General features: G+C 52.0%; 2 protein-coding genes across 2 annotated transcripts in view; both read right to left on the bottom strand.

The window, feature by feature from the left end:
- LOC142908504 (uncharacterized) overlaps window positions 1-3,809 on the bottom strand; it is a 4,500-nt gene extending 691 nt beyond the window's left edge. The window contains exon 1 of the mRNA XM_076059227.1: window positions 1-3,809. This exon is cut by the window's left edge and continues 86 nt beyond it. Within this exon, the coding sequence (XP_075915342.1) occupies window positions 1-3,802 (3,802 nt within the window). The 5' untranslated portion in view covers window positions 3,803-3,809.
- LOC116937729 (uncharacterized) overlaps window positions 1-4,496 on the bottom strand; it is a gene marked incomplete at its 5' end in the record, with an annotated part of 7,921 nt that extends 3,425 nt beyond the window's left edge. The window contains 2 exons of the mRNA XM_076059238.1: window positions 3,816-3,895; window positions 4,172-4,496. Of these exons, the coding sequence (XP_075915353.1) occupies window positions 3,816-3,895; window positions 4,172-4,496 (405 nt within the window). The remainder of the gene's footprint in view (window positions 1-3,815; window positions 3,896-4,171) is intronic.
- Between the last annotated feature and the right edge of the window lie 8,129 nt (window positions 4,497-12,625).

The following is a 12,625-nucleotide window of genomic DNA, read 5'->3' as shown; positions in this document are numbered from 1 at the left end:
TGATTGTTGTAGTGGTTGTTGTAGTGGTTGTTGTAGTGGTTGTTGTGTTAGTAGTGGTTGTAGTGTTTCTTGTTGTTGTAGTGGTTGTTGTAGTGGTTGTTGTAGTGGTTGTTGTAGTGGTTGTTGTTGTTGTAGTGGTTGTTGTGTTAGTAGTGGTTGTAGTGTTTCTTGTTGTTGTCGTAGTGGTTGCCGTTGTGGTGGTTGTCGTTATCATGGTTGTAGTGGTTGTCGTGGTTGTAGTAGTGTTAGTAGTGGTTGTTGTGTTAGTAGTGGTTGTAGTGTTTCTTGTTGTTGTAGTGGTTGTTGTAGTGGTTGTTGTAGTGGTTGTTGTAGTGGTTGTTGTGGTGGTTGTTGTTGTTGTAGTGGTTGTTGTGTTAGTAGTGGTTGTAGTGTTTCTTGTTGTTGTCGTAGTGGTTGCCGTTGTGGTGGTTGTCGTTATCATGGTTGTAGTGGTTGTCGTGGTTGTAGTAGTGTTAGTAGTGGTTGTTGTGTTAGTAGTGGTTGTAGTAGTGTTAGTAGTGGTTGTTGTGTTAGTAGTGGTTGTAGTAGTGTTAGTAGTGGTTGTAGTTGTTGTAGTAGTTGTAGTAGTGTTAGTAGTAGTGTTAGTAGTAGTGTTAGTAGTTGTTGTAGTAGTGTTAGTAGTGGTTGTAGTGGTTGTAGTTGTTGTAGTGGTGTTAGTAGTGGTTGTAGTGGTTGTTGTTGTCGTAGTGGTTGTAGTAGTGTTAGTAGTGGTTGTAGTGGTTGTTGTTGTCATAGTTGTAGTAGTGTTAGTAGTGGTTGTTGTTGTAGTAGTTGTAGTAGTGGTTGTAGTGGTTGTTGTTGTTGTAGTGGTTGTAGTAGTTGTAGTAGTGTTAGTAGTGGTTGTAGTGGTTGTAGTAGTGTTAGTAGTAGTGGTTGTTGTTGTCGTGGTAGTGGTTATAGTGGTTGTAGTAGTGTTAGTAGTTGTTGTAGTAGTGTTAGTAGTTGTTGTAGTAGTGTTAGTAGTGGTTGTAGTTGTAGTAGTGTTAGTAGTGGTCGTAGTGGTCGTAGTGGTTGTAGTAGTGTTAGTAGTGGTTGTAGTGGTTGTTGTAGTGGTTGTAGTAGTGTTAGTAGTGGTTGTAGTGGTTGTAGTTGTCGTGGTTGTAGTAGTGTTAGTAGTGGTTGTAGTTGTCGTGGTTGTGTTAGTAGTGGTTGTAGTGGTTGTAGTTGTTGTAGTAGTGTTAGTAGTGGTTGTTGTTGTCGTAGTGTTAGTAGTGGTTGTAGTGGTTGTTGTTGTCGTAGTGGTTGTAGTAGTGTTAGTAGTGCTTGTTGTTGTAGTAGTGTTAGTAGTGATTGTAGTAGTGGTTGTAGTGGTTGTTGTTGTAGTAGTTGTAGTAGTGGTTGTAGTGGTTGTTGTTGTTGTCGTAGTGGTTGTAGTAGTGTTAGTAGTGGTTGTAGTAGTGTTAGTAGTGGTTGTTGTTGTAGTAGTGTTAGTAGTGGTTGTTGTTGTTGTAGTGGTTGTAGTTGTGTTAGTAGTGGTTGTAGTGGTTGTTGTTGTCATAGTTGTAGTAGTGTTAGTAGTGGTTGTTGTTGTAGTAGTGTTAGTAGTGGTTGTAGTAGTGTTAGTAGTGGTTGTAGTGGTTGTTGTTGTAGTAGCTGTAGTAGTGTTAGTAGTGGTTGTTGTTGTTGTTGTCGTAGTGTTAGTAGTGGTTGTAGTTGTTGTAGTTGTTGTAGTTGTGGTTGTAGTGGTTGTTGTTGTAGTAGTGTTAGTAGTGGTTGTAGTAGTGTTAGTTGTCGTGGATGTTGTGGTTGTAGTAGTGTTAGTAGTGGTTCTTGTTGTTGTCGTAGTGGTTATCGTGGTTGTAGTTGTTGTAGTAGTGTTAGTAGTGGTTGTCGTGGTTGTAGTTGTTGTAGTTGTTGTAGTAGTGTTAGTAGTGTTAGTAGTGGTTGTTGTCATAGTTGTAGTAGTGTTAGTAGTGGTTGTAGTGGTTGTAGTTGTCGTGGTTGTAGTAGTGTTAGTAGTGGTTGTAGTTGTCGTGGTTGTGTTAGTAGTGGTTGTAGTAGTGTTAGTAGTGGTTGTAGTGGTTGTAGTGGTTGTTGTTGTCGTAGTGTTAGTAGTGGTTGTAGTGGTTGTTGTTGTCGTAGTGGTTGTAGTAGTGTTAGTAGTGGTTGTTGTTGTAGTAGTGTTAGTAGTGGTTGTAGTGATTGTAGTAGTGGTTGTAGTGGTTGTTGTGTTAGTAGTGGTTGTAGTGGTTGTTGTTGTAGTAGCTGTAGTAGTGTTAGTAGTGGTTGTAGAGGTTGTTGTTGTTGTCGTAGTGGTTGTAGTAGTGTTAGTAGTGGTTGTTGTTGTTGTTGTCGTAGTGTTAGTAGTGGTTGTAGTGGTTGTTGTTGTAGCAGTTGTAGTAGTGGTTGTAGTGGTTGTTGTTGTCGTAGTGGTTGTAGTAGTGTTAGTAGTGGTTGTAGTAGTGTTAGTAGTGGTTGTTGTTGTAGTAGTGTTAGAAGTGGTTGTTGTTGTTGTAGTGGTTGTAGTTGTGTTAGTAGTGGTTGTAGTGGTTGTTGTTGTCATAGTTGTAGTAGTGTTAGTAGTGGTTGTTGTTGTAGTAGTGTTAGTAGTGGTTGTAGTAGTGTTAGTAGTGGTTGTAGTGGTTGTTGTTGTAGTAGCTGTAGTAGTGTTAGTAGTGGTTGTTGTTGTTGTCGTAGTGTTAGTAGTGGTTGTAGTTGTTGTAGTTGTTGTAGTTGTGGTTGTAGTGGTTGTTGTTGTAGTAGTGTTAGTAGTGGTTGTAGTAGTGTTAGTTGTCGTGGATGTTGTGGTTGTAGTAGTGTTAGTAGTGGTTCTTGTTGTTGTCGTAGTGGTTATCGTGGTTGTAGTTGTTGTAGTAGTGTTAGTAGTGGTTGTCGTGGTTGTAGTTGTTGTAGTTGTTGTAGTAGTGTTAGTAGTGGTTGTAGTGGTTGTTGTTGTAGTTGTTGTAGTAGTGTTAGTAGTGGTTGTTGTTGTCGTAGTGGTTGTTGTTGTAGTTGTTGTAGTAGTGTTAGTAGTGGTTGTTGTTGTCGTAGTGTTAGTAGTGGTTGTAGTAGTGTTAGTAGTGGTTGTTGTCGTAGTGGTTGTTGTTGTAGTTGTTGTAGTAGTGTTAGTAGTGGTTGTAGTAGTGTTAGTAGTGGTTGTAGTTGTCGTGGTTGTAGTTGTTGTAGTAGTGTTAGTAGTGGTGGTTGTTGTTGTAGTGTTAGTAGTGGTTGTAGTTGTTGTAGTAGTGTTAGTAGTGGTTGTAGTTGTCATGGTTGTAGTTGTTGTAGTAGTGTTAGTAGTGGTTGTAGTTGTTGTAGTAGTGTTAGTAGTGGTGGTAGTAGTGTTAGTAGTGGTTGTAGTTGTCGTGGTTGTAGTTGTTGTAGTAGTGTTAGTAGTGGTGGTTGTTGTTGTAGTGTTAGTAGTGGTTGTAGTAGTGTTAGTAGTGTTAGTAGTGGTTGTAGTTGTTGTAGTAGTGGTTGTAGTCGTTGTAGTTGTCGTGGTTGTAGTTGTTGTAGTAGTGTTAGTAGTGGTTGTAGTTGTTGTAGTAGTGTTAGTAGTGGTTGTAGTTGTTGTAGTAGTGGTTGTAGTTGTTGTAGTTGTTGTAGTAGTGTTAGTAGTGGTGGTTGTCGTGGTTGTAGTTGTTGTAGTAGTGTTAGTAGTGGTTGTAGTTGTTGTAGTAGTGTTAGTAGTGGTGGTAGTTGTTGTAGTAGTGTTAGTAGTTGTTGTAGTAGTGTTAGTAGTGGTTGTAGTTGTCATGGTTGTAGTAGTTGTTGTTGTAGTTGTTGTAGTAGTGTTAGTAGTTGTTGTAGTAGTGTTAGTGGTGGTGGTTGTTGTCATCATGGTTGTTGTTGACCTGGGAGCTGAGGAAGTGAGGAGCGTTCGAGGACTGGAGACCAAAGATGGCCGCATCGACCGGAGCAGGGAAACCTCCTCCTGGAACAACGTCACAACAGCATCACAACAACGTCACAACAGCGTCACAACAACGTCACAACAACGTCACAACAACGTCACAACAGCATCACAACAGCATCACAAACAACGTCACAACAGCATCACAACAACGTCACAACAACGTCACAACAACCGCCCCTCCCCGCCGCACCCCATCCACTCCGCCCACCCCGCCCACCCCACCCACAAAGCCCCACCCACCCCACCCACCCCACCCACAAGGCCCCACCCACCCACCCCGCCCACCCCACCCACCTGCCAAACCCAGCTGCCTCTGTGCCACCACGGCCCCCCTCATAATCAGCTGCTGCTGTTGCAGGTGGAGGAGCGCCCGCTGCTGCTGCTGCTGCTGCTGCTGAAACTGCAGATGCTGCTGCAGCTGCTGCTGCTGCTGCAGCGAGGGCAACTGTTGCTGTAGCTGCTGCAGCTGCTGCTGCTGCTGCTGCTGCTTCGAGTCCCGAACCGGCGGCGCGCCCGGAGGCTCGGCGGCGGCCGCGGGGGCCGCGGGGGCCGCCGAGGCGACGGAGGTGGCGAGGGCCGGCAACGAGCCGCCGGAGCCGCCGGAGGAGCTCCGAACCCTCTTGCTCCGCCCCCGTCGATGACGTCACCGGCGTCGGGGGCTGCTTCGTCGTCGTCGTCGTCGCCGTCGCCGCGGCGACGGTGGCGGTGCGGCGGAGGGGGGGGGCGGTGGCGCGAGGCCGCGGCGGCGGGCGGCGAGGGGCCGAGCGCCGCTATTGGCCGAGCCGTGGCCGTGGCGGAGGGGGGGCTGCGCACGGCTGGGGGAGGGGGGGGGGGAGATTGGTGGAGTGGGTGGGGGTGGTGGTGGTGGTGGTGGGAGAGGGAGGGCAATGATATAGCACAGCCACACAGCACTCACTCACTCACCACCACCAACTCACTCACCCAACCAACCACCGTCATCACCACCAACTCACTCACCACCCACCCAACCACCGTCATCACCACCAACTCACTCACCGTCATCACCACCAACTCACTCACCGTCATCACCACCACTCACTCACCGTCATCACCACCAACTCACTCACCGTCATCACCACCAACTCACTCACCGTCATCACCACCAACTCACTCACCGTCATCACCACCAACTCACTCACCGTCATCACCACCAACTCACTCACCGTCATCACCACCAACTCACTCACCGTCATCACCACCAACTCACTCACCGTCATCACCACCACTCACTCACCGTCAACACCACCACTCACTCATTCACTCACCGTCATCACCACCAACTCACTCACCCACCCACATCACCACCAACTCACTCACCCACCCAACCACCGTCATCACACACCACTCACCCACCCAACCACCGTCACCACCACCACTCACTCACCCACCCACATCACACACCACCCACCCACCATCATCATCATCACACACCACTCACCCACTGTCACCACCACCACCACTCACTTACCACCCACCCAACCACCATCATCACACACCACTCATTCACCCACCCAACCACCGTCATCACCACAAACTCACTCACCCACCCACATCACACACCACTCACTCACCCACCCACCCACCATCATCACACACCACTCACTCACCCACCCACCCAACCACCGTCACCACCACTCACTCCCCCACCCACCCAACCACCATCATCACCACCAACTCACTCACCCACCCACCCACCCAACCACCGTCATCACACACCACTCACCCACCCAACCACCATCACCACCACCACCACTCACTCACCCACCCACCCACCCACCCACCGTCACCACCACCACTCACTCACCCACCCACCCACCGTCACCACCACCACTCACTCACCCACCCAACCACCGTCGCCACACACCACTCACTTACCACCCACCCAACCACCGTCATCACCACCAACTCACTCACCCAACCACCGTCACCACTCACTCACCCACCCAACCACCGTCACCACCACCACTTACTCACCCACCCACCCAACCACCGTCATCACCACCAACTCACTTACTCACCCACCCAACCACCGTCACCACCACCACCCACTCACCCACCTACCTACCCCCACCCATCGACACCACCACCACCACCACCATCATCCAATTACCCACCGTCACCACTCACCCACCACCAACCCAACCACCACCCACCCACCGTCACCACCACCCACCCACCCACCTACCCCCCAATCCACCACCACGCACCCACCCACCCGCACCACCCACCCACACCTGTGCCGTGCTGTCCGTAGGGGGCTCCGGGCGTGATCAGAGGCGAGGGCCCCCCACCACCGGAGCTGCCCCCCCCGCTGGGATCAGGGCCCCCCGGCCCGCCGGGACTGCACTCCGTGGCTGGCTGGTGAGGAGCGGGAGGGACGGTGGCGGAGGGATCTTGGAGGAGGATGGAGGAGTGAGGAACGGGTGACTTGTGGTGGTGGTGGTGGTGTTGGTGGTGAGCGTGCTGGTGAGCGTGCTGGTGAGCGTGCTGGTGAGCGTGGTGGTGAGCGTGCTGGTGAGCGTGGTGGTGAGCGTGCATCTTGCGGATCACCGAGGTTGGCGTGAAGGCCGGGGAGACCTGCGGGGGGAGGGGGGGGGGGAGAAGACACGGAGGGAGTGAGTGGTGAGTGGTGAGTGAGTGGGTGAGTGAGTGAGTGGTGAGTGAGTGGTGAGTGAGTGGGTGAGTGAGTGGGTGAGTGGTGAGTGAGTGAGTGGAGTGAGTGAGTGAGTGGAGTGATTGGAGTGATTGGAGTGAGTGAGTGAGTGGAGTGAGTGGAGTGAGTGAGTGAGTGAGTGGAGTGAGTGGAGTGAGTGGAGTGAGTGGAGTGAGTGGAGTGAGTGAGTGAGTGGGTGAGTGAGTGGGTGAGTGAGTGAGTGAGTGGTGAGTGAGTGAGTGGGTGAGTGAGTGAGTGAGTGGTGAGCGAGTGGTGAGTGGTGAGTGAGTGATTGGAGTGAGTGAGTGAGTGGAGTGAGTGAGTGAGTGGAGTGAGTGAGTGAGTGGAGTGAGTGGAGTGAGTGAGTGATTGGAGTGAGTGAGTGAGTGGAGTGAGTGAGTGAGTGGAGTGAGTGAGTGAGTGGAGTGAGTGGAGTGAGTGAGTGAGTGAGTGGAGTGAGTGAGTGAGTGGAGTGAGTGGAGTGAGTGGAGTGAGTGAGTGGAGTGAGTGAGTGAGTGGGTGAGTGAGTGGGTGAGTGAGTGGTGAGTGAGTGAGTGGAGTGAGTGAGTGAGTGGAGTGATTGGAGTGATTGGAGTGAGTGAGTGAGTGGAGTGAGTGAGTGAGTGAGTGGAGTGAGTGAGTGAGTGGAGTGAGTGGAGTGAGTGGAGTGAGTGGAGTGAGTGAGTGAGTGAGTGGTGAGTGAGTGGGTGAGTGAGTGGGTGAGTGAGTGAGTGGGTGAGTGAGTGGGTGAGTGAGTGAGTGAGTGGGTGAGTGAGTGAGTGAGTGGTGAGCGAGTGGTGAGTGGTGAGTGAGTGAGCGAGTGGTGAATGAGTGAGTGGTGAGTGAGTGGGTGAGTGAGTGAGTGGTGAGTGAGTGGGTGAGTGAGTGAGTGGTGAGTGAGTGGTGAGTGAGTGGTAAGTGAGTGGTGAGTGAGAGTGGCGAGTGACCAGTGAGGGAGTGGTGAGTTGTGAGTGAGTGAGTGTGATGAGTGAGTGAGTGTGATGAGTGTGTGATGAGTGAGTGGTGAGTGAGTAGTGAGTGAGTGGTGAGTGAGTGGTGAGTGAGTGGTGAGTGAGTGAGTGGTGAGTGAGTGAGTGGTGAGTGAGTAGTGAGTGAGTGGTGAGTGAGTGGTGAGTGAGTGGTGAGTGAGTGAGTGGTGAGTGAGTGAGTGGTGAGTGAGTGATTGGAGTGAGTGAGTGAGTGGGTGAGTGAGTGAGTGAGTGGGTGAGTGAGTGAGTGAGTGGTGAGCGAGTGGTGAGTGGTGAGTGAGTGAGCGAGTGGTGAATGAGTGAGTGGTGAGTGAGTGGGTGAGTGAGTGAGTGGTGAGTGAGTGGGTGAGTGAGTGAGTGGTGAGTGAGTGGTGAGTGAGTGGTAAGTGAGTGGTGAGTGAGAGTGGCGAGTGACCAGTGAGGGAGTGGTGAGTTGTGAGTGAGTGAGTGTGATGAGTGAGTGAGTGTGATGAGTGTGTGATGAGTGAGTGGTGAGTGAGTAGTGAGTGAGTGGTGAGTGAGTGGTGAGTGAGTGGTGAGTGAGTGAGTGGTGAGTGAGTGAGTGGTGAGTGAGTAGTGAGTGAGTGGTGAGTGAGTGGTGAGTGAGTGGTGAGTGAGTGAGTGGTGAGTGAGTGAGTGGTGAGTGAGTGAGTGGTGAATGAGTGAGTGGTGAATGAGTGAGTGGTGAGTGAGTGGTGAGTGAGTGAGTGAGTGGTGAGTGAGTGAGTGGTGAGTGAGTGAGTGGTGAGTGAGTGAGTGGTGAATGAGTGAGTGGTGAGTGAGTGGTGAGTGAGTGGTGAGTGACTAGTGAGGGAGTGGTGAGTTGTGAGTGAGTGGTGAGTGAGTGGGTGAGTGAGTGAGTGGTGAGTGAGTGGTGAGTGAGTGGGTGAGTGGTGAGTGAGTGGTGAGTGAGTGAGTGGAGTGAGTGAGTGAGTGGAGTGATTGGAGTGATTGGAGTGAGTGAGTGAGTGGAGTGAGTGGAGTGAGTGAGTGAGTGGAGTGAGTGGAGTGAGTGAGTGAGTGGAGTGAGTGAGTGAGTGGAGTGAGTGGAGTGAGTGGAGTGAGTGGAGTGAGTGAGTGAGTGAGTGGTGAGTGAGTGAGTGGGTGAGTGAGTGAGTGAGTGGTGAGCGAGTGGTGAGTGGTGAGTGAGTGATTGGAGTGAGTGAGTGAGTGGAGTGAGTGAGTGAGTGGAGTGAGTGGAGTGAGTGGAGTGAGTGGAGTGAGTGAGTGGAGTGAGTGAGTGAGTGAGTGAGTGAGTGAGTGAGTGGTGAGTGGGTGAGTGGGTGAGTGGGTGAGTGAGTGAGTGAGTGAGTGAGTGAGTGAGTGGTGAGCGAGTGGTGAGTGGTGAGTGAGTGAGTGGAGTGAGTGAGTGAGTGGAGTGATTGGAGTGATTGGAGTGAGTGAGTGAGTGGAGTGAGTGAGTGAGTGGAGTGAGTGGAGTGAGTGGAGTGAGTGGAGTGAGTGAGTGAGTGGGTGAGTGAGTGGGTGAGTGAGTGGGTGAGTGAGTGGGTGAGTGAGTGAGTGAGTGGTGAGTGAGAGGGTGAGTGAGTGGGTAGTGAGTGAGTGAGTGGGTGAGTGAGTGAGTGGTGAGCGAGTGGTGAGTGGTGAGTGAGTGAGCGAGTGGTGAATGAGTGAGTGGTGAGTGAGTGGGTGAGTGAGTGAGTGGTGAGTGAGTGGGTGAGTGAGTGAGTGGTGAGTGAGTGGTGAGTGAGTGGTAAGTGAGTGGTGAGTGAGAGTGGCGAGTGACCAGTGAGGGAGTGGTGAGTTGTGAGTGAGTGAGTGTGATGAGTGAGTGAGTGTGATGAGTGTGTGATGAGTGAGTGGTGAGTGAGTAGTGAGTGAGTGGTGAGTGAGTGGTGAGAGTGAGTGAGTGAGTGGTGAGTGAGTGGTGAGTGAGTGAGTGGTGAATGAGTGAGTGGTGAATGAGTGAGTGGTGAGTGAGTGGTGAGTGAGTGAGTGAGTGGTGAGTGAGTGAGTGGTGAATGAGTGAGTGGTGAGTGAGTGGTGAGTGAGTGGTGAGTGACCTAGTGAGGGAGTGGTGAGTTGTGAGTGAGTGGTGAGTGAGTGGTGAGTGAGTGGTGAGTGAGTGAGTGAGTGTGTGAGTGGGTGAGTGAGTGAGTGAGTGGTGAATGAGTGAGTGGTGAATGAGTGAGTGGTGAGTGAGTGAGTGGTGAGTGAGTGGCGAGTGAGTGGCGAGTGAGTGGCGAGTGAGGGGTGAGTGAGTGAGTGGTGGGTGAGTGAGTGGTGGGTGAGTGGTGATGAGTGAGTGAGTGGTGAGTGAGTGGTGAGTGAGTGAGTGGTGAATGAGTGAGTGGTGAGTGAGTGAGTGGTGAATGAGTGAGTGGTGAATGAGTGAGTGGGTGAGTGAGTGAGTGGTGAATGAGTGAGTGGTGAGTGAGTGGTGAATGAGTGAGTGGTGAGTGAGTGAGTGGTGAATGAGTGAGTGGTGAGTGAGTGAGTGGTGAATGAGTGAGTGGTGAGTGACCAGTGAGCGAGTGGTGAGTGTTGAGTGGCGAGTGACCAGTGAGGGAGTGGTGGGTGAGTGTTGAGTGGCGAGTGAGCGAGTGGCGAGTGAGCGGGGGTGGTGAGTGGGAGAGTGGGTGGTGAGTGAGCAAGTGGTGAGTGGGCGAGTGGCGAGGGAGTGGTAAGTGGTGAGTGAGTGATGAGCGAGTGGTGAGTGAGTGGGTGGTGAGAGTGAGTGGTGAGTGGTGAGGGAGTGGTGAGTGAGCAAGTGGCGAGTGAGTGGTGAGCGAGTGGTGGGCGAGTGGTGAGTGAGTGAGCGAGTGGTGAGAGTGAGTGGTGAGAGCGAGTGGTGAGCGAGTGGTGAGCAAGTGGTGAGCGTATGAGTGAGTGTATGAGTGAGTGAGTGGTGAGTGGGTGGTGAGCGGGGTGGGTGAGCGGGTGGTGAGCGGGTGGTGAGCGAGTGGTGAGCGAGTGGTGAGCGAGTGAGTGTATGAGTGAGTGAGCGAGTGTATGAGCGAGTGTATGAGTGAGTGTATGAGTGAGTGAGTGTATGAGTGAGTGAGTGTATGAGTGAGTGAGTGTATGAGTGAGTGAGTGTATGAGTGAGTGAGTGTATGAGTGAGTCTATGAGTGAGTCCGGCAAAACAACCCCCTACCTCCTCGCGGTGCCGGATGGGCAATTCTGTCGTGGACAGTGCTGTGGGGGGAGGTCCAATTTTGATTGGCTCCTCCCCTCATGGCATATGTGTCCATCACAGGGGCTAAACGGGGGCTCTGGACGGGTACGAGGGGCTGGTAACCCCTCCACCTTCAATTAATTACCACTAAACCACGAGTTAAACTGAAATATGTAACTAATAAGCTTGTGCCAGAGGCCCCGGGGGGCCAGGCGTCTATGACGTCTCCTGGCCAAACCCCAATTGGCGGAGCCAGGAGATTGATTATCTACCCTCGGGGCTCCTCCAGAAATAATGAAAAGCCACTACGGGTGGCCACGTGGAATGTTTGAACGCTCACTGCGGAGGAGAGGCTGCCACTCCTCTGTCGGGAGCTGGACCGGTACCGCCTGGATCTATGTGGCATTCAGGAGGTCCGGTGGACCGTCTCTGGCTCCTGCCACCATGAGGGGTGGACAGTCCTCTACTCGGGGCAGCAGACTGCCAAACAACAGGGTGTGGCTCTTCTTTTGAACAAAAGAATGAAGGGGGCGTGGAGCGTGGCGGTGAGGTGTGGGAAGCTGTAAGCCCCAGGCTACTTTGGGCTCGCCTTCCCATCAACCGGAGGCGAGGAATGGTGGTCGTGGTTACTTATGCCCCTACCGAAGATGAACATCCGTGGAGGGATGCAGGCAAAGCCGATGAGTCAGATGCCTTCTATGACCTCCTGTCACAGGTGCTGGCTAAAGTGGCCCCTCGGGATAGAGTCATCATGTTGGGTGACTTCAATGCCCGAGTTGGTCATGATACTGGCACCTGGTCTGGAGTGATTGGAGGGCATGGGCCAGATCAGCTCAATAACAACGGTAGGAGGCTGCTAGATTTTTGTGCAGCCCATGGGCTTGTAATTACCAACACGCTGTTCCGGCATCGGCGCATCCACACAACATCATGGATGCATGCCGGGTCCAAGCAAGAACATCTGCTGGACTACAGTGACGGACCAGCGGATGAGAGCCCATGTCCTTGACACCAGGACCTACCGTGGAGCTGATCTGCCCTCTGACCATCGACTAGTCATCTGTAAGATGCGCCTGCCATTCTTCCACTCCGGTGGTGGGTGTACACCCAGGACCCCATTCCAACCTAAAGTGGCCTGGTCTCAGTTATCTGATGAAAGTTGCAAGCGAGAATTTCATCATCGCTTGCAGCTGGGATTGGCATCGTCCCCGACTCCTCCTGATGTCGAGGGTAAATGGGAGAGGTTTAGGACAGTGACTCATGCAGCTGCAATGGCTGTTTTGGGTACGTGATCCAGACCTCCCCAGAGACCCTGGCTGACAGAGGTGTTCAGGATGGTTGAGAAAAAGCGACAGGCCCACTGTCATCGGCTACAGAATCCCACGTCAGAGAATGAGGCTTACCGCAGCCTTCGCTCGGAGGTTCGGAGAGCCGTGAGGCGCTGGCAAGGATGGGTGGTGGTCGCGGGTTGCTGAGGAGATGGAGTCTGCCTCAGTGGCCCGTGATCACAAATCTCTATTTAACTCCATCAAAAAAGTAACCTGCAGCGCCACACCTATTACCATCATTAGGGGAAAAAACGGTGATCCAATTTCCGACCCCCAGGAACAGGTTCGCAGATTTGCTGAGCATTTCTGTGAGGTCCTGGGGGAGGGAAAATCCCTCAGCCAGGAAAACATCGTGGCACAAAGTGAGGATGACCCTGCTGAGGCTGCGGTGCCTCAAATATTGGAAGTCACCCCCTATGAGTGGCTGGCTGAGGTGCCATCTGTTCAGGAAGTACTGAGGGCGATCCAGAGTCTGAGACCAGGAACGGCAGCGGGCAGAGATGATCTCCCAAGCGAAATGCTGAGGGAGGGTGGCGTTTGTGCACAGACTGCCCTATATGACATCATAACAATGGTCTGGACCACTGGACGGGTTCCACAGGATTGGAAGGATGCCC

This window comes from Petromyzon marinus (assembly GCF_048934315.1).
Source record: "Petromyzon marinus isolate PM22_M1 ecotype Great Lakes invasive population chromosome 84 unlocalized genomic scaffold, UKy_Petmar_22M1.pri1.0 chr84_unloc.6, whole genome shotgun sequence".
In the NCBI taxonomy this organism is placed as follows: domain Eukaryota; kingdom Metazoa; phylum Chordata; class Hyperoartia; order Petromyzontiformes; family Petromyzontidae; genus Petromyzon; species Petromyzon marinus.
The sequence above is the reverse complement of the archived record's forward strand: the minus strand, read 5'-3'. Positions and strand labels throughout refer to the sequence as shown.